The sequence below is a fragment of the Cricetulus griseus genome, chromosome 5, assembly GCF_003668045.3.
Source record: "Cricetulus griseus strain 17A/GY chromosome 5, alternate assembly CriGri-PICRH-1.0, whole genome shotgun sequence".
NCBI lineage: Eukaryota > Metazoa > Chordata > Mammalia > Rodentia > Cricetidae > Cricetulus > Cricetulus griseus.
In genome coordinates this window covers 6334215-6360063 of record NC_048598.1, presented here as the reverse complement: position 1 = coordinate 6360063, position 25849 = coordinate 6334215, and the positions used below count along the sequence as shown (strand labels likewise).

Genomic DNA, 25849 nt, shown 5'->3' with positions numbered 1-25849 from the left:
AATCACTGGACATACATTCCGACACTTGTCCCACTAGCCTGGAACAGTGGCCACTGAATTTTGTTTCCTTAAATATTTCCTAAATGAATGCACAAATTTAGAGACAATATAAACACTGTAGTATTTCTCTTGTCCCTAGATATATATGGTGTCATTTAGCTCATATCTTCTTTGTCTTGCCTTTGAAAAATTCAGGTCTCCGTTTTATGAAGCTGGAAGGTGTTATTCCCTCTGCTGCCTGTTGGAGTCAGCAGGGCAGCTTCGTGCAATCGTCTACAGTGAAGTTGTTGGGGCACTTTTTTGGCTGTGGTCCACAAGTTTTCTTTCTCTTGGACCCAAGATGGAAACGTTTGTGAGGCAGAGGGGAGTGAGGCCCACAAGGGGCCTCATATCTGCTTCCATTCCTTTGGCCAATGAAGGTCACGTGACTGAGCCTAAGTCAGCACTTGGGAATCTGTAAATAAGTGGGTCTCTTTGGGGAAACGAGGGTGTTAATTATTTTGAATAATTGTGCATTTAACCATTCTATCTCATTGTAAATTCAATAACATTTTCTTTATTTCATACATCCATCAAACTTTTATTATGTGTATTTTTACATATATTTACTTGTGAGTTTACTTCATTTAAATAATTGATTATAGGAAGCAAGCATTTGGCTCAAATGCTAGGATTTGTCTATATGGAAAGTTGTAGTAATCTAATTATTAAGAATATGCTTCAACAAAATTGTAAGTTTTCATTTTCCTCCTAGAGTCTAGGAGAAGGAATATCACTTTCTATTTATGTTGGTAACATGGAGGAGAAAGATGTCAAGATTGAGAGAGAGTAGCTGACACCATCAAATCAAGACACTCTTTCTTGCACTGCCTCTTCCCTTCATAGGAGACACTTTCCTCTGTGTACAGCTTTATGTCTTTGTTGATCTAAAAGGCACCTCTTCGTTCTAGAAGGCTTGCAAATTATTATGTTTTGAGAAACACATGCATTTGTACACTTTGGATGGTGTATAAAAATTAAAATATTCCAAAGTGCTTCTTAAACATTTAAATATTCCCATGATCCTTGCCTATTTTTCATTGCCCAGGTTTCTCAAATTATAGGCAATAGTGTACTCAGATTGGATAACTGTTTCCCTCTTAAGTCACTCAAACCCTGACTCCCATAATCTCTGCAGCCACTCTGGAGCTGCCATCCTGCCCATCAGTAGGGAACAGACACCCTTCGTGTCCTGAATTACAGCTATTTTTATCCAATGTCCTTGAGCTATTTATCTTGAAAGCAATCATTTTACTCATAGTATTTGAGAGCAAAAGAGAAGATCAAAACCTAATGGTCAGGCCAAACCTCCCATCTCCCTGCTCTTTACCTAAAATCTCAGTATATTTATGAAATACGTCTATGCACTATTGTAGAGAATGGAGCTGGGAAGGTGGACCAGACATGGCTCCTGAGAGAGTTACACTAAACCAAAGCTCAGTGAACTTGGCACAGTCTAGAGTGTGCAGAGACAGTTGAGAAGAGTGTGTCCATTGAGGGACTTGCCAGATCACATGGTCCTGTGAACATAACTGGACAAAGTAGACACGATGGCCCTTATTGTTAATTGATGGCAGAGGAGCCAGCTCACTGTGGGTGGCACCAATCCCTGAGCAAGTGGACCTGGGCTGTATAAGAAAGCTAGCCTCCCAAGAGTCTGGGAGAGAGCCGGCAAACAGTTCCTCTCCTGTTTCTGCTCTAAGCCTGTGCTCCTGCCTGAGTTCCTGCTCTGACTTCCTTCAATAATCGATTGCAACCTGTAAATTCAAAAAATACCCAGCTCCCCCACCCAGCCCAACACACACACTTAAGATGCTTTGGGCCATGGTGTTTGGTGTTTTTCAAAGCAACAGAGTGAAATTCACATACCCCCGAAGGCCCTTCAGTTATTAGCCCAGCCTAAAGAGAGATTTTTTTCAAGTGTTTCTAATCCTGGCCTATTGTGTATTACTGCTCAAATCAGAATTCATTCATTATTTATTATTGTGTTTTAGCTTTTGTTTGATTTTCAGGTGTGTTGTTGATCTCTTTATTCTCACAGTCTGCTCTGTTAATTTTACATTTCCAGTGAGACTGGGAAGTCTCAGAGCAGACGCCGTGGTACTTAGACTTGACTGCCAGTTTCAGCACCTTGAGCTAGATACCCTCTGCACAGGTGCTGTATAAGTGGGATCCCAAGACTGGAGATGGTGCTGATGAGTCCTAGCAGTGTGAGGGAAACATTGCAAACTCCCCCATCCCCTGAGCTGCAAATCCCTGTGAGACAAGAGTAGTGAATGGGGAGGGGGGCTGAAGACAGCAATTCTGAAGGCTGCCACCATGCGCTGACTCAGGCAGCTCCAAGAGGCCAGCTCATCCGGGTGTTTTGTCTTAGCGTCTGTTACTGAATTGATTCTGTCATTTCCATAGGATTTTTAAAAAGCCCCTTTTGAGTTTTTCATTTATGTCAAGAAGTCATTTACTTTTAGGACCCTCTGATAATATCTTCAGACTGATGTTACTAAGTATCCAGTTTTGGGTTTGGCATGTCTTTCCAGATGCATGATTTTTTGCACATATCCAAACCTCATTTTATATTGATTAACATGAGGGTAACAAAATGTCCAAGTGCTACTGAGCCTTTAACACAGGATATATTTAAACCCATTGACTGGGCCTATCCCAGCAAATTGCTGTGTATAATTTCCTGACTATATTCACTGCATCATAAATAATAATGAAAGTAAATGTACATTTATCAGAAAGAATCAACAAAACTACAGCCGTGACTTACCAATGCCACTTGCATCTCTAGGCATCAAGGCCAGCTTCCAGACAAGGATGCCTGAAGGTCTGATTGTCCTCGCAGTGTCCCCTGACAGCCAGGAAGAGTATTTTGCCCTTCAGCTGAAGAATGGCCGTCCATATTTTCTTTCCAATCCCCAGGTAAATTACTAGCCATGGTGGTTAACATTTCTGAGACTCCCAGGTAGTTACCAGGTACTGAGGTAAGTACACAGATGTTCATGGAGAACCTTCATCTGAAACTTGAGAGGTGTGCAACAGAGTTTCTTAATCTACATCAGTGGTTCTCAACCTTCCCAGCGCTGCAGCCCTTTAACACAGTTGCTCAGGTCGTGGTGACCCCCAACCATAAAATGATTTCACTGCTACTTCATAGCTGTAACTTTGATACTGTTATGAGTAGTTATGTAGGTATCTGATATGCAGGTGACCCCTAGAGGGGTCACAACCCACAGGCTGAGAACCACTACATCCTACTGGTGAGGAACATGAAAATTACAAAATGGAAATGACTCCCCACAGTAAAAATAGCAGCGCTTTTCCCCAACCCAGTCTACTCTACAAAGCTATGTGCTGAAAATCAGTAAACTACCTTATGATGATTCCAAATGGATAGTGGGCATGGTGGTAAATGCCTGGAACCCTGTACTTCAGAGGCTGGGCCTGGTGTAGTGCTGTGATTGGGAGGCTAGCCTTGGTATGTAGTGAATTGCAGGCCAACCCGGGTACAAAATAAACCAATGAATTTGAACGGATTTACCTTTTCTTCAGAGAACAAATAATGAGTTTGTTCTCTCTCATATCTGCCTCTCTTCCTCCTTGGCTTTCAAGCTTAACTATTTCACCAGCAAATATTTAAGTAGCTTTTAAGTACTGTTTAACTTCATGTTTCATACACCTATTGTTTTAAAGTTAAATGTGGTTGTAGCCCTGAGTAGCAACCTGGAAAGTATGTATTAAAATAATTAATTTAAACTGCTTTATGAGTATTTAGAAAACCATCTTTGAGATCACATGAGCATAAAATGGAATGTTTTTTAGGCCTGAGTTGTCAGTCTGAGAAAACACAATACTGAATTGCTGTGTGTGTGTGTGTGTGTGTGTGTGAGAGAGAGAGAGAGAGAGAGAGAGAGAGAGAGAGAGAGAGAGAGAGAGAGAGAGAGAGACTCTTTTGGAAGAAGTGAGCAAATGTTTGTTTGCCCAGATGGGACACCACTGGTAGACTTCAGAAATGATCCAGTGAGTTGTGCTGTGTGAACCAGTGAGTTTCTGGGGGTTACTTAAAGGAGAATGGATGGCTTTCAACCAGCTACATCTCTCTGAGTGTGGGACATGATTTACAAATGCCACATCTGTAGAATGTCTCTGCCTAAGTTGCAGGCCTCTCCATGGAAGAGCCCTCTCCCTCAGGTGTTGACTGTTCATACAACCTTGAGAAACCACTGGAAAGATGTCTTCTCATCAGTTAGGAAGTTTTGGTGACCATTTGACATATCTAGCCTGAAAGTGATAGAATAAGACATTTTACTTTGTTCAGTCATCCCTCTAACCCGTGACTAAAGTCATACACAGAGCTTCTACATGGACGCCTTGTGTGATGGTGTCAAAACTGGTGTGGATTTCCCCCTCTGTGTCCAAGCTGTGCTTAGGACCCTGGACTAAGAGCCATGGGTGATGGTTTTAGACTCTTATAACCTGGACACCCAGTTACCTTGAGGTGAGACCTGGGGCTCAGACACCAGGTAGCTTTGTGGGGAGAACCTGGGCTCTGATACCTGGTAACCTCAGAGGGAGACCTGTAGTCAGACAACCAGTGACCTAGAGGAGAGACCTGGGGCTCAGACACCCGGTGGCTTTGTAAGAGGCAGAGAACCAGACCTTTGGATCAAGGTCTGAGGATCATTCCAGGCTCCTGAACAGGCATGTGAAGAGCTTCATGCTTTGCAAAGCTGGGACCTGAGGATGTGGCAGAAAAGGTTTGTTCTCAGTGTCTTCAAAGTGGCCTGATAGGTCCTTGGCTGGGGAATTAGGTGGCCTTTTTCACAAGGACTACCGGATGACCCCCACCTGGAACTTCGGCATCTTATTGGATGCTGATAGATAGAAATTAAGTGGATAATAGTGTCACCATCACCAACAATCCCAATAGCCAGAGGGGGCGGGGCTGCAGGCAGGGCAGATGGTAGCTGTAGACAGACATCAGAACGCTAAGTCTGATTCAATTACAGAACTGAAAATGTTATTTTTTCCCTTTGAAAACTTTAAGGAGATTAATTAGAGAAGAGGTATTTTTGAGGCATAGATGAGAAGAACATAATGTTGGAGAAAGTTCCAGAACAAGAAAAGGAGGGAGAAGATAAAAATAATACAGCATTAAATGTGTCTGTGTTTATAGAGAACCTATTAGAAATCTATTGAAAAACCCCAGCGAATCCCAGTCAAGATTCTGCAGATGAGCCCTGTGCCTGGCGTTGTGATATCCATTCTCTCTACCCAGAGCTCTGTGCGTCTACACCCACTCACTGACACATGGATGAGGTGGGGCACCTTTGTGTCCCATTTCCCAGGTGTTCGTTCTGAGCCACTAAGTGGCAGAATTTTAAACCATGCAATCTAGGTCTAAAGCCAGGGAGGGAGACACTCCTATAACTTGGGAAGAGACTGAGGCAGGAGGATGGCCAGGAGTTCAAAATTAACCCAGGCTACAGGCTCTCAAAAGACAGCAGGAAGAGTAGAGCTGTCTCCAGGATGGTTTAGCATTCCTTCATTGCTTCTTTCGATCAGCAAACAAGGATGCTGAGGACATGTTCAGAAACTTAGGAAAGCATATGAAGTCTGTGTCAGAAAGGCATCTGAACCTTTCTGTGAAGAGTGTCTAAAATGCCCCAAAGAGAGCCAGGGTAGAGGAGAAACATCACCTCTTTAACTCAACACTGAGTGTCCCATGACAGTGCATGATGAGTCATGGGCTTTACAAATACAGACAATCTTTGAAATGCAAGAGTATCAAAGCAAGGACAAAGTGAACGCCATAGCCAAGGAAAAGAATACTCAACAAATAAAACCAGCTGTAGTGGACCAGAGGAGTGACAGGAATCATGTTTTTAAGTTCCTGCTTCTAAGGAGGGGGTCACGAACTCCATCATATTGATAGAGTTTGATCACTAAACAAAAGTTGAGAGAACACACAGATAAACACGGTGAACAAAGAAACCAAATGCTCAATTGCAAAATTCCACAAAACAAATAAATAAACCACCACAATAGCAAAAGTAATACGGGGGGAACAGTGCAAGTGAGCAGCAGCAGTTGGGGGAGTATTAATGAGGGCAAAAACCCGCCTCTGCCCCCACAGCATACACTGTTTCTGTCTGGGGATATTTGAGAAGCCAGATGGGATAGCGCCTTGGTCCTTCCAGCACTAACCTGCAGAGCTCTCACGTGGGCAGGGGCTCTCTTTAGGGACTGCAGCTCATTCTTGAGGTCACCAAAATTTCCTTCCTAAGTTAAACCAGCTGTTTCAGATCAAGTGAGAGAAATGGTGTTGAGGGCAACTTTTTGTTTTCCTGAACAACTTGGTTAAGAACTTTTAGGGCTAAGAAGAAGGCTCCTGGAGTGAAACATTTGCTATGTAAATGAAGGACTTGATTTTGGACCCCAGCATACACAAAAAAGGCCAATGTGGCAGGGGCCACTGGGGAGATAGAGACACGAGGATGCTTGAAGCTCATTGGCCAGCCAGCCTAGCAAAGTCTGTACTCCAGGTTCAGGGAGAGATCCTGTGTGGTGACATCTTGTTGACACTTTAACAAATAAAGCTTGCCTGAAGATCAGAGGGCAGAGCTAGCCACTAGTTAACCATGGAGATCTGGAGGTCTGTACAGATAGACAGGAAGTGATATGGCTGGACAGAGAGAGGAAGTGATAGGCGGGAGGAGACAGGAGCTCAGTCTCTTTGAGGCTGGGAAATTGAGGAGGTAAGGTGTGCCTGTGGTCTGCTCCTTTATCTCTCTGACCTTTCAGCATTTAACCCTCTATCTGACTCTGGGATTTTATTATTAAGTATTATGTAGAACTCATACTACAGCCCTGTCTCAAAATACAAGATGGATACGATAGAGGAAGATGATACTGAACTTTGAGCTATAGTCTCCACAAGTGTGCCTGCATATATATGTGTCTGTACTCACACATGTATACAACACACACACACACACACACACACACACACACACACACACACACACACACACACCAAAACCTTAGAAAAAAAGAGAACTGGAGGCTCCTGGAACACAAACATGAGAAAGGACAGTGTGCAGTACACCATTCCCAAGAACTGTTGATGGCCCTCCCAGATTGAGTCTTCAGTAAATGTACTTACAGATGAACCCACAACCTTAAACATACGAGGCAAAGCATTTGGAGAATGAAGACCTGATGTCTCTAGATCCGAATGTCAACACCCCATCTCTTTTGATATGAGTTCTGCTCTCTTTCATAAGTGTGGGGACCTTGAAGACTGCACTGGAGGGGATAACAGGGCCAAGCAATGCCTCTCCCCACTCAGCCACAGGACTGTCATGATTCTGTTGATGCTGCCAGGAAGCTCTTGGGAGTCTCATTGGATAGACAGATGGGAACAAGTCACGGGGCAGAGACACTTCCCATCACTTCTGCTGTCTTGCCTCCTCTCTCACCAGAGCTCACCCTTTCTGCTAGCAGCTTTCCCAGCTGCTCCACCCCTGCCTGTATAGCTGGATCCTAAGTGTATACTGAGTTGGTAGAGGCCAACCGAAAACTGCGCTGGCAAAAGTGGGAAGCTGGGGCCAGGAAGCGGTGCTCTGTGGTGCCATGTAAGCACATTTCTGTCTGGAATACTCATCACTCTGTGTGAGGCAAAGCTGCCTGCTTTCGGGACACTGACAGTTGATTTACTTTTGAAAAAAGTCAGGTATTGGTTGAGCAGGCTTGCCTGGAGTGTATTTGAGAAGACATAATCAGATCTATTATACTAAGTGGTCCCAGGCCAGGAGGCAATCCATGAAGCAGAGAGCACCAGCTAGCGTGGGCTGTGCCCTCACCTCCTGCCAAAGGGGTTCATACCTACTGCAGGTTAACTGGACGTGTCTGCTCACCACAGAATGAAGGCCCTGCTTATTTTTAGACAGTCATTGCAACTGCCAAATAGAGGAAATTTTGAGCAGTCTCCTCTTATTTGTTCTCACGTTGGGATAGAAACCTGAATATAGATTTGCATGTGAAGCTAGATACCCCACATTTGAAGAAGTAGACACATTTGCTTTATGCACCTGATAGTGACATGGTGACATTGCAATTATGTGCGTTTTAAGTACTTGGAGCATCACTTTAAGTCATTTTTCCCTTTTCTCTGTAAATTAAGACAAGGTTACCTAGTGAACTGTGTATCATTCCTACCACACTGGTAATTATGTGCTTAATGTGTCTTTTTTCTAATTGGAATGTCACCCAGTGAGACTCCTTTATCCTTAACCCAATTCTTAGGAAAATATAGATGCATAATAAACACTTTTGACATATTATCTGGTTAAGTGTTAGATAATTGTGACTAAAACTCTACCACAGTTAAATCAGACCATCCATTTTCTGAGATGAAATTTCTGACTTTTAATGATTCTGTGACATGTTAGTCCCTGCTGGCTTAGTTTATTGGATAGTTTGACTTTTCCCGGAATAAGCTGAGGCAGTGGCTTTTAAATAACTGTCCCTGAATTCACTCACAGGAATTTAATTTTGTATCGTGAAAGGGACATTTTACAGGAACTTTGTTGTCAGTTTCTTTGTTTTGTTTTTCAAAACATGGTTTCTCTGTGTAACAATTTTAGCCCTCCTGGAACTCACTTTGTAGTCCAGACTGGCCTCGGACTCATAGAGATCCACCTGCTCTGCTGCCCGAGTGCGGGGATTAGAGGTGTGTGCCACCATGCCTACCTGTTTTTCAGGAATTTTGAAGTTACTACAATACAATTTCAAAATAACTTCATATTCTCTTACATGTTTCAAGTTTTAAAATGTCTTATTAAACTCAAGAACTGAGTTGCTTGCATAGCTGTACCTCCTACAGAGGGAGGCCATTCACCTAACCCTCCATTTCTCTCCTGTGTATCCATATGTTCTGTTGGATAAGTATTTGGGGAGAAGAAAAAGGGATTCTTAATGATAATTAAAATTGGATATGTATGTATCAGGAACTGAATGCTGCAATCATTGTTAAGAGATAAAAATGAGGAATAGAGAGAGAGGGGGTTCAGCAGTTAAAGAGGACCCCCAGCAGAGGCATTGGAGAGTCATGACTTTTGTAACTCCTGATGCCAAAGGGAGCTGCACTCTCTCTCTGTCTCTCTGTCTCTCTGTCTCTCTGTCTCTCTGTCTCTCTGTCTCTCTCTGTCTCTCTGTCTCTGTCTCTGTCTCTGTCTCTCTCTCTCTCTCTCTCTCTCTCTCTCTCTCTCTCTCACACACACACACACACACACACACCTACAAGCACTTTAACCAAAATAAAGCTTAAAAGAGAACAAACCTGAGAAATTAACTGCCACTTTAATTTCTGTCGTTTCATTGAGTCTCTAAAATAGATATAATTTTCCAGTCCTTCATTTGGCTACTCTAATTTTGTGTAAACTTGATGAGATGACATTTGATTGCCCAGTTTGTCTCTTCAGTATTCTGTACTCAGTGACATTCACAGAAATGACACTGAACATCCTGTCTTAGAAGACAAGGAGCCTTTGAAAATAATACTTGCAAGTAATTCCGAACAGAGTCTTATTTTGCTATGCCTGATGTTTCCCATGTGTAATACTAGGCCTGACTGTAGAACTATTATTATGCAGATATTGGCATCCTCGTTGAAGAATGCTGTGCAGAGTTCCTCTAAGTCTTAGAACAAGTTTGGTGCACTCTGCCTTAGGACACCTCAGTGGGTCTGCATCTAGTCAATAAGAGTTGATGGCAGGAGCTATCCCTGCTGCAGATTACAGCCAAACAAAATCTGCAGAGCCTCGCCTCAGACACCTGATCTTTAAAATGCAGAACCGTTTGTAACAATTTTAACGCTAACTAAGTACACTTTGATGAGACAGCGTTTAATAAAATGCTCATTAATTTCATCATTAGCACGGGTATGCTCAGAAGTAAGCCAGTTTCTTATGTCACACCCAATTAGCATCCCATGCTAGTAATCCCATTAGTATTGTTGAATTCACTAATGAAAAAACTAATGGGCATGCTACCGGGGCACATTAATTGGGCACGACACCAGTTCTGGTTTTAATTATTAAACTATGATAATGAAATGTGTGTTTGTAAAATATTAAAATGTTGAAATAGAGTTGAGGAAAATAAAGGAATATGTAGTGAAAAAAGAAAAACAGAAAGAAAGACAGTCTTCTAAGACGAGATAACTTTGGAAATGGTCATGTGTCTCGCTGACCAGATTGTCTGTGTAAGTTAGGGTACTGTCCGTGTGACAAGCAACTCCTGTGCTTGTAGGAAATTAAAAACTCTTTTTGGCTGTTGTTGCTGCTGCTGTTTTTAATGTTGGTAACATGAGATTCTATACATCATGCATGATGCCAAGTACAGTATGAGGCTTCACAAGAGCCAATCAGATGCATGAAATGGTTGTGTCCTATTCTTAGGGAAATATAAGCAGAAATATTTCCTATAAGAAACTATAGACTTGTGTTGTGACATGAAATCTATCGTGTTAAAGAATTACCAGTTTTTTACCATATGAAAAATAATACAGCAGATTCGTTAGAATTTGCTGAAACATCCTTGATAATGTTTTGAAAAATATATTTCTTTGTATTTTGTCTGTATGGATATCTGCCTGCATGTATATGTATACTATGTGTGCAATACTGGATGAGGCCAGAAGAGGGAGATGGATAGCCCCAAACTGGAGTTACGCATGGTTATGAATTCCCATTTGGTGCTGAGAATCAAACCCAGGTCCTCTGCAAGAGCAGCCAGTACTCTTAGCCTCTAAGCCATCATCTCTTTAGTTCCAATTCCAACCCATTTTTTAAAATGTGTACTATTTAAACCAACCTTGCTTATGTTTTATAAGAACTTCCATCAGCTTGTCAACTGCATATTTTATTATTTCTCAGGTAACTAAACCTTGGTATTAAATTAGTCTTTCTTAGGTTTGAAGGGATCTGCTTTCTTAGTCACAGTAGTAAATGTTGGTTAATGGAGATCGAGTTTCTTTGATTTAGTCTGATTCGTATGCTTAAACTGTGTTCACATGGCTCTAATGTGCTAGGCAGGCTGTCTGTTCTGAAGTGCTAGGCAGTCTGTTCACTCTTTCTCTTCATTGCTTCTTTCTCCTTGCCTGTTTGTTTCCCCTTGGTCTTTCTATTCACTGGGTATTCTCTACTCAAGAACCTATTTCTCACTGTGTTATTACTATCCTGACAGAACTATAAATGCTAAATTTTAGAGTACAGAGCATTGAAAACCAAATTTAATTACACAAATAAATTTAATAAATACTTTTAATGCAACTCATTTCCTATCCCCTCTCACAGTGCATATTGTGAAATTATTAATGAAGCTAATTTTCCTGAAGTTTGTTTATCCTTAGACTATATATTCACAACTTTTCTCAGGTTTAAATTCCTCTTTTCTTTACAATTCCTCAGTGAATGTTAAAATACGAATATAGGTACCCAAAACACAAGTGCCTTTGTCAGAGAGTCATGGTCTGGAGAAGTCTTCCTGTTTGGTCACTGTGTTTTTCAGATGTATACCACAAGATGGGCTTAGCAATCACTGGATGCCAACTTGTGTGTCCAGTTCCATCTGAGAGACTGGATGCTTTGGGTTGGGATCATGATGCTGGTATCTGTGAACTGGTTTATAAAAAATATACGATGTCACTGACATCTGAATGTGAGCATTGATTCATTATTTGTTCATTCATTCTCTGAAGGGGTCTCTGGTGGAAGTTACCACAGCTGATGATCATGATAAACAGTACAGTGATGGGCAGTGGCATGAAATCACTGTGGCCAGGCATCAGGCTTTCGGCCAAATCACTCTTGATGGACAGTACACAGGTAAGAGTGTGTGTGTGTGTGTGTGTGTGTGTGTGTGTGTGTGTTCATTCTCTCACTCACATGCTCATCTGCACATGTGAATTTCACCCTGATTTCTTCATCTGCTTTCACATTAGTCCCTGTGGAATCTGTCTCTTAGCTGCTCTTTGCTCTTCTGCTATTAAACTCTGGCCATGAGCTTCTCATCCAGATGGGGCTCCAGTAAGGCAAGATGGGGATGAAGTCACCAGGGTTCATCCTACATTTCATGCATTCTCTACACCTTGCAAGGGCCTTCATTATTTTACTAATGTTCCCCTTTCCTCCAGAAGGCAAGCAAGGAAAGCAGGTGTCTCAGCACAGAGATGAGAAGAACCAAGGCTCAGAAATGTGGTTAGCCTTCCCATTCCTGCAGAGGGTAGGCAGGACTGTCACCACAGAGCCAGTGTTTGCATTTGGGTGTGGTTCTTTTTCCAGCCAGCTCTATCTTCCATTTACATCTACTGATGTAGGTTTTCATCCATTCATGTAGGGTAAAAGTGATTTTAAGGAGCTCCTCTTACGTTCTACTGGTGTTCTAGGTGCTCAGATAACAAAGTAAACAGAGCTTTGCAGAGGTTGTGGTTTATATGGAGGCGGGGACAGACGATAACAAAGTATAAAATGGTAAACAGCTGCAAGAATGTAAAAATGGGAGGAGTGGATGTTAGCTGTGTTGATAGAACTTTAAACTCGATGGAAAACTGAGAGAAATGGGAAAACCCAGACTTCTTTACCCTCAGAGGATGCTGGGTACACTCTGTGACAGTCACTAGCCTGTTCCCTAGGAGCCTCACAGCTAATAACATGGGGCCTTTGTCCCAAAAGGTTTGTGCATTGGGAGGAGTGTTAGTTTTGATCCACAACAACAGGGGAAGAACTTTCTAATAACATTTGAGCAGAGAAATAGGGGCCAGGAAAGGAACCATGAAAATATCTAGAAGGAAATAAGTTTCAGGTCAAGAAACAGTGAACATCAGGCCCGGGCCAAGGGATCAGTGGACAGTAGGCCCTGGTGATATGAAAAATACTGTATGTTACATGTTAGTAACTGACCAAGAGGCCAGGGTGGTCGAGGAAGAGAGGAGGATGCTGATGAGATGTGGGCTCATAGCAGTTGGCTTATCTGGCACTTGATAGACAAGGAGGTTAAAGCAAGAGTGAGAGCTGCGTGACAAAGATGTGGGATGAGCTTCACTCTGAGGAGTCTCTTGAGAAAGCTGTAATTCCCCTCTTGTCTCCCACAGGCTCCTCGGCTTCTCTGGATGGAAGCACCGTGATGGGAGGCTACACCGGACTGTTTGTGGGTGGGCTGCCACAAGGTCACACCATCCTCCAAAAGAGACTCGGTGAGTTTCACAGGAAGCAAAGGTTTATATTGTTCCAGGTTTATTTCTATGGCCCAGCAACACAACTTTAAGGAAGAAAGGGTTTGTTCATTTGAGGTTCCATGCTATAGTCACTGCAGGGAAGTCATGGTAGGAACGTAAAGCAGTTGGTCACATTCGGTCAAGAGCAGAGAGGGAATCCATGACTGCTCATATTCAGCTAACCTTCTCCACTCTTACAGTCAAGGACTCAAACCCAGGGAATGGCAGTGCCCACAGTGGGTCACATCAAACATGACCGCCTTAAATAAGACTGTCCCTACAGATGAGCCCAAATTCCAGTCTGCTGTAGATAATCATTCATTGAGACTCTCACTGGGTGATTCTAGGTTGTATCAAGTTGACAATTAAAACTAACCACCATAATGTACTCAAAACTAAGTACACTCTAATTACAGTACATAAAAGTATGAATGGGTATTATTTATATTTTCTAAAGACATCTTAATTTTTACACCTTTCCTTTTTCAAAACACCTTCAGTAGTTCTGTTTACCTTGTCAATACCCAGTTCTTGCTATTCAAAAGATTCATTAGGCTTTTGCCAAAATGACATATACTAATTAAGTGAGGTTCATATAATTGCAGGATGTATGTAAATATTTTTCTAAGACTTAATTCATTGGAAATGACACATGAATAGAAAACTTGACTCTCAGAAGTCTGAGGAAAATTCCAAGCATATTGTATAAGAGTAAATACATTAGTTGTTGGAGAGTCACAAAAGAGGTTACAGACAAAAGATCCCAACCCAATCCAAAAAGTTCCATGACTAAGATACTGGAGCTGGAGAGAGAGTCAGTGAATAAGGGTATTTATTATTTTCTCTTTCAGAGGACCTGAATTTTTGGCACCTATATGGAACCTCACCAACTGGTACCTTCTTCTAGGCTCTGTAGTCATGGCACACATATGATATGAAGACATAGCTAGATGGATAGATAGACAGATAGACAGACAGACAGACAGACAGACAGACAGGCAGGCAGTCAGGCAGATAGATAGATAGATAGATAGATAGATAGATAGATAGATAGATAGATAGATAGATATAATAGATATAGATAGAAGATTAAATCATACATATGAAATGAATGTAAAATACATTTTAAAGCTATTATTAAAATAAGCTCCTATCTTTATTAAGGTTTCTATTGCTGTGATAAAACACAGTGACCAAAATCAACTTGGCAGGAGAGGGTTTATTTATTTCCGCATACAGCTCTAGACCATCATTGAAAGAAGTCAGGGTAGGAACTCAAGGCAGGAACTAAAGCAGAGACCATGGTGGAATCTGATTACTGACTTGTTCCTCATGGCTTGTTCAACTGGTTTTTGTCTGTGTCCCAGGGAAATTTGGCCAGGAGTGGCACTACCCAAAATGTGCTGGGCCCTTCTACATCAACCATTACTCTAGAGAACAGGCTTGTCTGTGAGCCGATGCTATCAAGGCATTTTCTCAAATGATATTCCTCCTCTTAGATTACTCTAGCATATATCAAGTACACACACACACACACACACACACACACACACACACACACACACACACACACACACACCCTGATTCTAGTATACAATAACAAAACACACTCTAAAAGAAACTAATAGAGGTAACCACAAGGCAGGGGGAAAGGTTGAAGATGGCTCAGTAGGTAAAGGCACTTGTTGTCTAGCCGGGAAACCCAAGTTCAACCCCTGGAATCCACATGATAGAAGGAGAGAGCTAATTCTGACAAATTGTCCTCTGACTTCCTCATGCTCACCATAGCATGAGTGTGCTCACATAGATATACAAGCACAAATAAATAAATAGATTGAAAATTTACATGGCACTGAAAACAATCACATGTCATATGCTTACTACTGATCTTAGGGTTTTATATTTTTGGTTTTGTTTTTCATATGTTACTAGGGCTCAGGTACTTGTGGACATCAGTGGACTCTACATTGGATGTCTTTTTTTGTAATTTTTTTATTAGTTCAAATTAGGAACAAGCTTGCTTCACATGTCAATCCCTTCTCCCTCTCCTTCCCCTTCCCCCCAACCTCCCATCTGTCCCCCACCCCATCCACCCTCCACTCCCCAGGCTGGGTAGGTCCCTCAATGGGGCCTCCCCAAAGTCCAGCACATCATTCTGGGCCGGGCCTAGGCCCTCCTCCATGTGTCCAGGCCGAGACATGGGATGGCTCTCAAAGTCCCTTCTTACATCAGGAAAAATACTAATCCACTACCAGGGGCCTCCTAGAGTGCAGAGGCCTCCTCATTGACATCCATGTTCAGGGGTCTGGGTCAGTCCCCTGCTGGCCTCCCAGACAGCAGTCTGGGGTCCATGTGCTCCCCCTTGTACAGGCCAGCTGTTTCTTTGGGTTTCAACAGCCTGGTACCGACCCCTTTGATCTTCATTCCTCCCTCTCTGCAGCTAGGTTGCAGAGTTCAGCTCAGTGCGTAACTGCGGGTGTCTGCCTCTGCCTCCATCAGCCACTGGGTGAGGGCTCTCTGTAGGGTCAGGCCAGCAGAGGAGCTTGATGTCTTTTTAAAATCACTTCCTTCCCTTTATTTTTAAGACAGAATCTCTCACAGAGTCCAAAGCTCATCATCTGCCTGGTCTGATTGGCCAGTGAGCTTCAGGGGCCCTCCAGTGCCTTCCCCAACCCCCTGAGCTCACAGTGGTAGGAGGAAGGGACTCTACAACTTTCAGTGGGTGGTAGGGACCCAACCCCAGGTCCTCATGCTGTGGTCAGCACTTTACCAACTGAGCCCCCCTCCCTTCCCCACTCCCCACCTCCACCCCCACCCTACACCTCACTTTCAACAGTGTTTAGCACACTAATAAAAATTTCTGGGTTGATTAAAAAGGTAATATTCTTGCTAATAGCATAAAACAAAGTTTTTGTTTTTGTTGTTTTTTTCCACACAGTTGTTTCTATAGATTGATTGTGAGTGAGCCATAGCCAAACAGAAAATTGTAACCATTTACTACCAGGGTAGTCTTTGCATAATTTGTTAGAGAGTTTTGGGGATGTTTTAGTCAGGGTTTCTATTGCTGTGAAGAGACACCATGACGTCTGTGACTCTTGTAAAGGAAAACATTTAATCGGGGTGACTTACAATTTCAGAGGTTTAGTCCTCTGTCATCATGGTGTAACATGGTGGCATGCAGGCAGACATGGTGCTGGAGAAGTAGCCGAGTTGTAGGCAACAGGAAATGTTCTGTCTCACTGGGTATGGCTTGAACATATACGGAACCTCAAAGCCAGCCTCCACAGTGAGACACTTCCTCCAAAAAAGCCATACCACCTCCTAACAGTGTCACTCCCTTTAGGGGACATTTTATTTCAAACTACCACAGGGGACTTGGGTATGAGTGCTTGCAGGTTTCTTCCCATTGGGTGTCAGATAAAATGGATTGCTAAGATCTAAAATGCAAACAAATGAATTATGTGCATTCCCTGACTCCTGTCACTTTCGCAGAGATAACACAAAGAGGCTTTGTGGGCTGCATCAAGGATGTGTCCATTATGAAGAGTTACAGCCCCTCTTTGATGTGGATGCCTTTGGATTGGCAGAGTTCTGAGGAACAGGTCAACACGTATCACAGCTGGGAGGGGTGTCCATCTGTCCTGGAAGAAGGAGCCCAGTTCCTGGGAGCAGGTGAGGCATGGCTGGCAACTCAACACGCGTTAATCAACTTTCTGTCACAATCTCAAAATATCTGGGAATGTTGACTTGAGAAGATAAAAGGTTAACTTTGGCTCGCAGTTCTCCAGTGCATGGCCTATCAGCCTCGAGGTTTCTGACCACCTGTGGGAGATGGCACATCCTGGTGGGAGTCTGTGGCCCTGTGAAATCACTCTTTGCCAATGAACAGAAAAGAAAATGAAGAGAGACCACACTTCCCTTCTAGTGCCCCCTTGTTGGTCCAAAAGGTCTCCCATTATGTCCCTTTTGAAAGATTTGAGGACATTCTAGAGCCAAATTAAAGCGGTACATTTGTTCTCTTTGTCTAATTTAACCTCCTCCATGCAGTTTGATCCAATGAGTTTATTGTGGAGTGTGTATGTAGAATTCTACATGAATTTTCAAAGTATGAATATGAAATATAACTGTTAAGATTCATGGTATGTGTTTATGAGTGACATCTCTGGTGGGCCCCAGAGTTGTTGGTTTGTATGTGAGTGTCACAGTGCCCATGTATAAATCAAGCGACAGATGTCAGCATGCAGGTTACTGTGAAAATTGTTGCTGGAGAGATTCCATTGCTAAGATAACTCAGCATCTGCATTTCCCTTGCTATGTAGCTGAGCCATGTCTGTCTTTAAAGCTGGGGTTCAGCAGACCTCTGAGGGACAACTGGCGACTAGGGCCATGGCTGCAGAGGCTGGAGAAAACTGTAAGGTGGTGGTAGCACCTGTCACTTCCTTCCCACCTGCCTCTGTGCCCACCCCTCCCCCATTCCCACCCCAGGGCGTGGCCCTGGGAAGAAACAGTGTGCCATGGAACAAACACCCTCATCAGCCTCCTGTGTCTTTCAGTTGAGTGATTATAGAGTGCTTAGACTGTGTGTAGAACAGAACGATAGAGATGTTGTTTATTTTCCACTGAAGATGGCAGTCCTAGCTTGTCTCAGCCCAAAGTCTGGTCACTGCTCCCTCAGGGTGCTCAGCATCATGAAGGATGTACATGGGTGTGTGACTCGTTTCCTCTCAATGTGATATGGCATTCATCTCATCACTACCCCTCTCCACCCCACCCCTCCCCACGAGAGAGCTGGAGGGATGTCATCCTGACACTGATTCTTTTTTAAACAAAGTTGTTACATTTCCCAGACTCCTGTCACCCTCTTACAGTGCCTGCAGTGTGTTGATGGGTGCACATGCTCTCTTGTCTTAAAGGGTTCCTGGAGCTTCCATCAGATACATTTCATGCTGCAAAGGACTTTGAGATTTCCCTGAAGTTTCAAACCAACCAACTAAATGGATTGCTTCTTTTCATTCACAACAAAGAGGGACCGGATTTTCTTGCTGTAAGTTAATGGATTTAATTCAATTTATTTTAAAATTGCGGGCCCAACTTTGAAAGATATAAACTGTGTTTTAGTATTAGACACAGTTGAGTTTTTTAAATTCACTTTTGTTTTCATTTTTTCCCCTCAAGTAGTCTTTATTTTTACAGGCCTGTGAAATGTCTCATGGGGTTAAGATAATTTGTTAAACTGACAATTAGTACTCTAAAAGTTGTGAATTGAGCAAAACAGAACAGATGTTAAGAATTAAGGAAATCCAATTTAGCTTCTTGATACATGAAAAATACCTCTTCATTATCTTTTGATATAGTTTCAAAATGTACTTTACATATTTCATTCAGTGTCTGGTAAAACACAATATGATGAATGCTAGTGAGCATATCACGCCATCCGAGAATTCAATTATCCTCCTTTTCTGTCTTCTTTTCTGTTTCCCCAACTCTAACCAGAATTATTCTATAATGATAATTTTGTGTTTCATATTGGTTTGCCTTTTATACTTTGATTAACATATGTGAATGAGTGTTACAGATTTTGAGATTATGAAAGTGGTATTAAGGAATCTGTGTTTATTCACAGTATTCTACATCTTTCACATTTTCCACAGAGGTGTTCCATTTTCAGGACTGTGTAATATGCCCTTCATCCATAATACATTGGCAATCTCCATGTTTTTGCCAGGGTGAAGAAGATTGGTGTGAGCAGTTTCCCTAAGTGCAATGAGAATGTGTAATGGTTTTGCATTTATTTTTGTCATTCCGTTGGATGCTGTTGTGAAAATGGAGGGTGGCCCTGGAGAGATGGCACAGTGGTCATAAATACTTTCTCCCCTTAACTGATCCATCCCAAATATTCACACGTTTATGTCTCACCTCTTCCAGAAACTTTTCTCCTGGTGTTTTCTGAATTACTAAACTCAGTGTCATCTACAGCATGAGACCCTCCTCGCAAGCCTGCCTCTTCACCTGCCATTTTGGTGGCAACAATGGTGAACCCTCTCCCACGGGTGGGTCACACTAAAGAGTGAGAGATATCAGAGTCATTGCTTTTCTGTCACTTTGACCAATACCCGACAGGATACAAAGGAAATGGCTTGTTTTGACTCATGGATTCAGACACTTGACTCTGTTGGTCTTGGCGTTTTTGAGAAAATCATGATGGCTGGAGCTTGCTCCAGAAACCTCTGCTCCATGAAGGATGAGGAGGAGGGTGCATAGAAGGAAGACAGGGATGGGCCAGGGAAACAGGTACCCTTCAGAAACACGATCCCAACAGCACACACCCTAAAACTAGCCTGTGGACCCACAATTGAATTGACATCTCTTAATAATCTATTCTGATTTTTTAATTTGTTTATGTGGGTACTTTGCCTGCATGAATGTCTATGCACCACAGGTGCTTTGCCTGTGTGTATGTCTGTGTACTACATGTGTGCAGGTACCCAGAGTCAAGAAGAGGTAAAAAAAAAAAATTCCCCAGGAACTGGAGCAACTGGTGTTTGTGAGTTGTCATGTGGGATCTGAGAATTGAATCCAGGTCCTCTACAAGAGCATCAAGTGCTCTTAACCACCAAGCCATCTCTCCAGCCCCTCTGTTTAGACTTTTAACCCAGTGTGTTGAACCATGGATGACTTCATAGCAGTTATGATCAGCCCTGGGAATGCCTTCACCTACACACACACAGGGCTGTCTGCTGGTCTCCCAGGTGAACCAGCACAGTCAAATTAAAAGTAACATGTCCTTGACTTTTCACTCACTGGTCTAAATAGTCTACTGAATGATCTACCATGGATATAGTTTGGGTTTAAATGAGGGATTTTATTAAGAACATAGCAAGTAAAAGTAAAAGAATGAATAGCGGGCAGCAGAAAGACAGACAGACAGGCAGACAGAGTAACGCCACCAAATCTGGTGCTGGAAACCCCTGGCAGAGATCTCGTGGCAAAGTCCCAGTAAGGTCTTCAGCTAGAGTTCCAGTGAGGCTTGATCAGAGCTGGATGTCTCTGGGGGCAAGACTTCAAGTTAAAGGGCAAAGAATAGTGCCAAGGTAAACTTATTATAGCTGGTGACAGCAGAGACGTAGTAGGAAAGCTGGGGCAGCTGGTACTCAGGCTACTGGGCAGAGACAGAGTGGGGAAGTTGAGGCAGTCAGCTCGAGTTCTCAGTTAGGCTTTCTCTGCATGGATAAGTGTCCCACACTCACCTTCTGCCTTCTCTTTCCCACTGCAGATACCTTTCTGTTGTGGGGTGAGCAATAGTAGTGTCTACTGGGACAGTTTGCCTTCCGCTATTGAAGGACACAGTGATTTCACCCTTGGCCTATAGTGGGAAATTACCAATACGGAGTCAGGTAGAAATATAAGGGTATTTAATAGGGAAAAGCCTTACTTACAGAGCGACCTAGCCAGCCGGTGGGTCAGCAGCCTGTACAGCAAGTACCAAAGAGAAACCGAAACCGCAAATTCAGTCACACTACGTCACTCTGACCACGCCCTCACAAGCCTGCTCAGGCACACCTGTAGCCAGCCCCTAAGAAGGCGTGGCTACAGCTTCCCCTACAATTCCCCTTTTAGTCTAAAAGAGGATTAAAACTTAACAGTATAAAGTATCCAAAATTAACAATCATAAAGGTAAAATATAAGAAGATACAACAATTTGCTTATGTCACATCCTATTGCCTTCTTAGGGGCTGGCTACATTGGCCTACTTTGGTCTTTTTTCCTCCTTGTTGCAGAGTTGGGCAGCCCAGCCTGTCCTCAGACAAGAGTTCTGATGACACTTTGAGACAAACATACTTACATCAGAAATGAGTGGGACAGACCATTAATTTGAAATGGGATATGGTAACCCTGCTTCCCGAGTCAGCTTCTGGCTGTATTCACGTAACACATGGCGGCTTACCAGTCAGTGTGCTTCCCCGTGCTTGGCGCATCTAGTACTGGCCATCATGCCCTCATGAGTTGCTTTAGGAACTCCTTCTTAGAGACTCCCTGATCACCATGATAGCTGTGCTTATCATAATGGCTTTCAATGTTTCACTGATCTCAGTTTCTGATGAAGGATTCCTATGTCCAAGAAGGTGAACTTGGTATAAAATAAATCAGTACAAATCATAGCTTTTTGGGGTCAGGCAAAGGAAATATGAACTTTTTCCAAGTCACTCCAAATCATCCAAGGTCTAGCTCTACACACCGGCAACGCTCTCCGCGCCTCCCAATCCTGTGTCTCCTCTGTCTCACTGGATTCATAACCTTTCTTTAAACCCAATGTCCCTCAATTGCACATATCTACCCCCTGCTTGTAGAACTATCATGCATCTACATTACTCTGAATCTCGTGTGTGTGTGTGCTGTTCCCACATGTGTGAACGTGTGCCTATACGTGTGGGTGTGAACACATATGTGGGTGTACTTGTATGAGTGCACGTGTGTATGTGTGCATATGGAACCCCAAGGCTGATGTCAGATTTCTTTCTCCAGTTACTCTCTACATTATTTATTGAGACAGGGTCTCTTTCTGACCCCAGAGCTTCTTAACCCAGCCAGTCCAAATATCCAGTTTGCTCTGGGCAGCCTCTACCTTTTCCTCCCCAGTGCTGGGACTGTGTGCTGCGCTGGAAGTATAGGAGGCTGCAGTCCATCTGGCCAGGGGTCCCAAGTCTGGTCCCCACCCTTGCGTGGCAAGTGTTTCATCCATAGAGCCATCATCCCAGCTCCCCTAAATCTTCCTTGACTCTTGGGGAGTGAGTGGCTCATTGTCCTCTGATTCTGTGGTACCCATCACTGTCTTGGCTGCAGGAGTGCCCCAGAATGCCCCTTTGCCATCAGTGGGATTCTAGGGGTTTCCTTAAAATGGTCTTTGTGCTAATTGAATGAAGGGTAATGCCTGCTTGCTGGGGAAGCATTACAAAGATGTCTGTGTAGAAGACATATTCTTCTCCCGTCAAGATTTAATTTGTTTTATTTAACATGCTGAGCTCAAACTTGCGACAATTATGGCAGCTGATTTCACACATAGGACAAAATTTTTAAAATGATAGGTAAAGTAATTATCATGTAACATTTTGAGGGAAAACATGAATGCTTTCCCCTTACACTGAAAATTTGGGTAAAATATGCTGACACTAGAAAACGGTGCATTAATCTAAAGGAATACACACAGAGGCAATTATGCTATAGACTCGGAACAAAACTGGAACACTGAATCAAAATTTATGTTACAAATTTGAAACTGAGTTCACTAACCATTTAAAACAAGCTTCATCAAGCTTGACATTCCATTTTCTTATTGTCTTGTCAAAATTTCCCCCAAATTAAGTTGATACATGCAGTTGTATTTTCTCATTTTGTAAGAACTCAAAAATGGAGTCATAGTTCATAGTGTTCTGTTCTCCGGTTTGCCAGTCATTGGTAGTAGGATTTAATCTGTTAACTACATTAAACAAAAAGCTGGTACCTCCATAATACTGTACTGTGTAGTATAATCACTACTGGGTATGAATTTTTTCCTGCAGATTTTTTATTTGAATTAGAAACAAGATTGTTTTACATGACAAACCCAGTACCCTTGTGCCCCCCCCCCCGTCCTCCCCTACCGATGTCTGCTTCTACTTCCACCAGCTGTTGGATGAGGGCTATAGGGTGGCATTTAAGTCAGTCATAATCTCATTATCAGGGGAGGGCATTTAAGGTAGCCTCTCCTCTGTTGCTTAGATTGTTAGCTGGTGACATCTTTGTAGATCTCCAGACATTTTTTTTTTTGACTCAATACAACATTCTTCATGGTGATTATAAGCTTGCAAACTATTTCATTCTCCATCACTTCAGCCCTGGTTAGGATAAAGTAGAATCCAGGTGCTTTGGGGAAAGTGTCTTGTTCTTCCTAGGGAAACTGACCTTCTGCTCTTGTCCAAGCTGCCACTGTAGCTTTTTGATGTGGCTCTTTGCTTTTCTGAATATGAAATGCAGATGGAGCTGAAGAGCGGGCTGCTGAGCTTCCAGTTAAAATCCAGTCTTCTCTTTACACAAGTGGATCTCTGGTTGGGACTGGCCTATTGTGATGGGAGCTGGAATACCGTCATAATCAAAAAGGAAGGCTCCATGGTATCTGTTGCTGTGAATGAACTCATGGAGCACAGCTCACAGGCTGGAGCCCAGACTCTGCAGGTGAATTCACCAGTCTATGTGGGTGGGATCCCACAGGAGCTGCAAGACTCCTACAGCCATTTGACTCTAGAGAAAGGTAAGTTTCCCCCAGGGACACCCACCGTTGGACATGGCCCTGTCCCACCAGGCTTCATTTGTGCTATATGTTCAAATATAGCAGCAGACTTTTATTAAAATAATATCTGCTAACCCTCCCTTCCTTTTCTTGGAGGCCTTTAGGCTAAAAAAAAAAAAATCACTGGACATACAGACATTTCTTCTAACAGAATTTTTTTGTGTGTCTATGTGTACTTTCTTAGTTTTCTAAGCCATGATTTCTGAGATGAACTCAAATACAACAGAATGTATGCAGCAATCAATTTGTAGTCCATAGCAAAGCACGGTACATTAATGCAGTTAACAAAGAATTAAAGTTCAGACATAGCACATCCCAACCGGCCTCTTATTGTTTTCCTGCTTGACTACCTCATTCAATAGTCATTGGTAGCATTGCTACCACTAGGAGCATAACACAAGTGGTGTCCAAAGTTGTGCTGTACTTACCAACATAACATTACTGATTAATTGTCTTTAGTTTCTTTGCTCCTATGCCAAGTTAGGTCTTCACTTTCTGAAGTGTATCTTTTGTTTTTTTTTTCTTTATTTGAATTACAAACAAGATTGAATTACATGACAATCCCATGTTAAGAATTACATGACTTCTCCCTCCTGTCCTCCCCTACCACCCCCCCAACTAAAACCCTACCCATCACATATCCTTTCTTCTAATCTACACCTGACTCAACCTTTCTGCTCCCTCATGACCTCTGCATCCTTCCTCTTCTTCCCTTCTCATTCTTTTAGCTCCCTCCCCCCTCTTCCCATGCTCTCAATTTGCTCAGGGGATGGTGACCCTTTCCCCTTCTCCAGGGGACAAAGTTTGTCTCTTTTAGGGTCCTCCTTGTTTACTAGTTTCTCTGGCAGTGTGGATTGTAGGCTGGTAATCCCTTACTCTATGTCTAAAATCCACATATGAGTGAGTACATATCATGTTTGTCTTTTTGTGATTGGGTTACCTCACTCAGAATAGTTTCTACTAGTTCCATCCATTTTTCTGCAAATTTCAAGATTCCATTGTTTTTTTTTGCTGAGTAGTACTCCATTGTGTGAATGTACCACATTTTCTCTATCCATTCTTTGGTTGAGGGGCATCTAGGCTGCTTCCAGTTTCTGGCTATTACAAATAATGCTGCTATGAACATGGTTGAACAGATATCCTTGTTGTATGAATGTGCTTCTTTGGGGTATATGCCTAGGAGTGGAATTGCTGGATCTTGTGGTAGACTGATTCCCATTTTCTTGAGGAGTCGCCACACTGATTTCCAAAGTGGCTGTACAAGTTGGCATTCCCACCAGCAGTGGAGTATTCCCGTTTCTCCGCATCCTCTCCAGCATAAACTGTCATTAGTGTTTTTGATTTTAGCCATTCTGATAGGAGTAAGATGGTATCTCAGAGTTGTTTTGATTTGCATTTCCCTGATGGCTAAGGATGTTGAACACTTTCTTATGTGTCTTTCAGCCATTTTAGATTCCTCTATTGAGAATCGTCTATTAAGTTCTGTACCCCACTTTTTAATTGGATTATTTGGTGTTTTGGAGACTAGCTTCTTGTGTTCTTTGTATATTTTGGAGATCAGCCCTCTGTCAGATGTGCGGATGGTGAATTTTCCCAGTCTGTGGGCTGCCGTTTTGTTTGCTGTGTCCTTTGCCTTACAGAAGCTTCTCAGTTTCAGGAGGTCCCATTTATTAATTGTTGATCTCAGTGTCTGTGCTACTGGTGTTATGTTCAGGAAGCAGTCTTCTGTACCAATTAATTCAAGGGTATTTCCCTTTTTATCTTCTGATGGGTTCATTGTGGCTGGGTTTATGTTGAGGTCTTTTATCCATTTTGACTTAAGTTTTGTGCAGGGCGAAAGGCTTGGGTCTATCTGTAGTCTTCTACATGTTTGCATCCAGTTATGCCAGCACCATTTGTTGAAGATGTTCTCTTTGTTCCAGCGTATATATTTGGATTGTTCAAACAGAATTTTTAAAAAGATGTGCATTGAAGATTTGCTTATTTATTTTTATGTTTGTATTTTGCCTCCTGAAAAATCACATGATGTAATGCCATTAGAAGTCAGAAGGGGGCATCAGATGCTCTTGAACTGGAGTTATAGTAGGTTGAAAGACACCATGCGGACGCTGGAAATTGAACCCAGGGCTTCTGAAAGAGCAGCCAGTGCTCTTAACCACTCAGGCAGCCCCAGACAGTTTTCTACATTGTTCCTAAGAGTGTTC

At 42.6% G+C, this 25849-nt stretch overlaps 1 protein-coding gene across 1 annotated transcript in view; it reads left to right on the top strand.

Annotated features, from left to right (window-relative positions):
• Ush2a (usherin) overlaps positions 1-25849 on the top strand; it is a 641642-nt gene that overhangs the window by 226054 nt on the left and 389739 nt on the right. Inside the window, exons 21-26 of the mRNA XM_035445085.1 lie at positions 2834-2964; positions 11807-11933; positions 13199-13300; positions 16814-16993; positions 18235-18365; positions 23333-23606. Coding sequence (XP_035300976.1) covers positions 2834-2964; positions 11807-11933; positions 13199-13300; positions 16814-16993; positions 18235-18365; positions 23333-23606 — 945 coding nt within the window. The remainder of the gene's footprint in view (positions 1-2833; positions 2965-11806; positions 11934-13198; positions 13301-16813; positions 16994-18234; positions 18366-23332; positions 23607-25849) is intronic.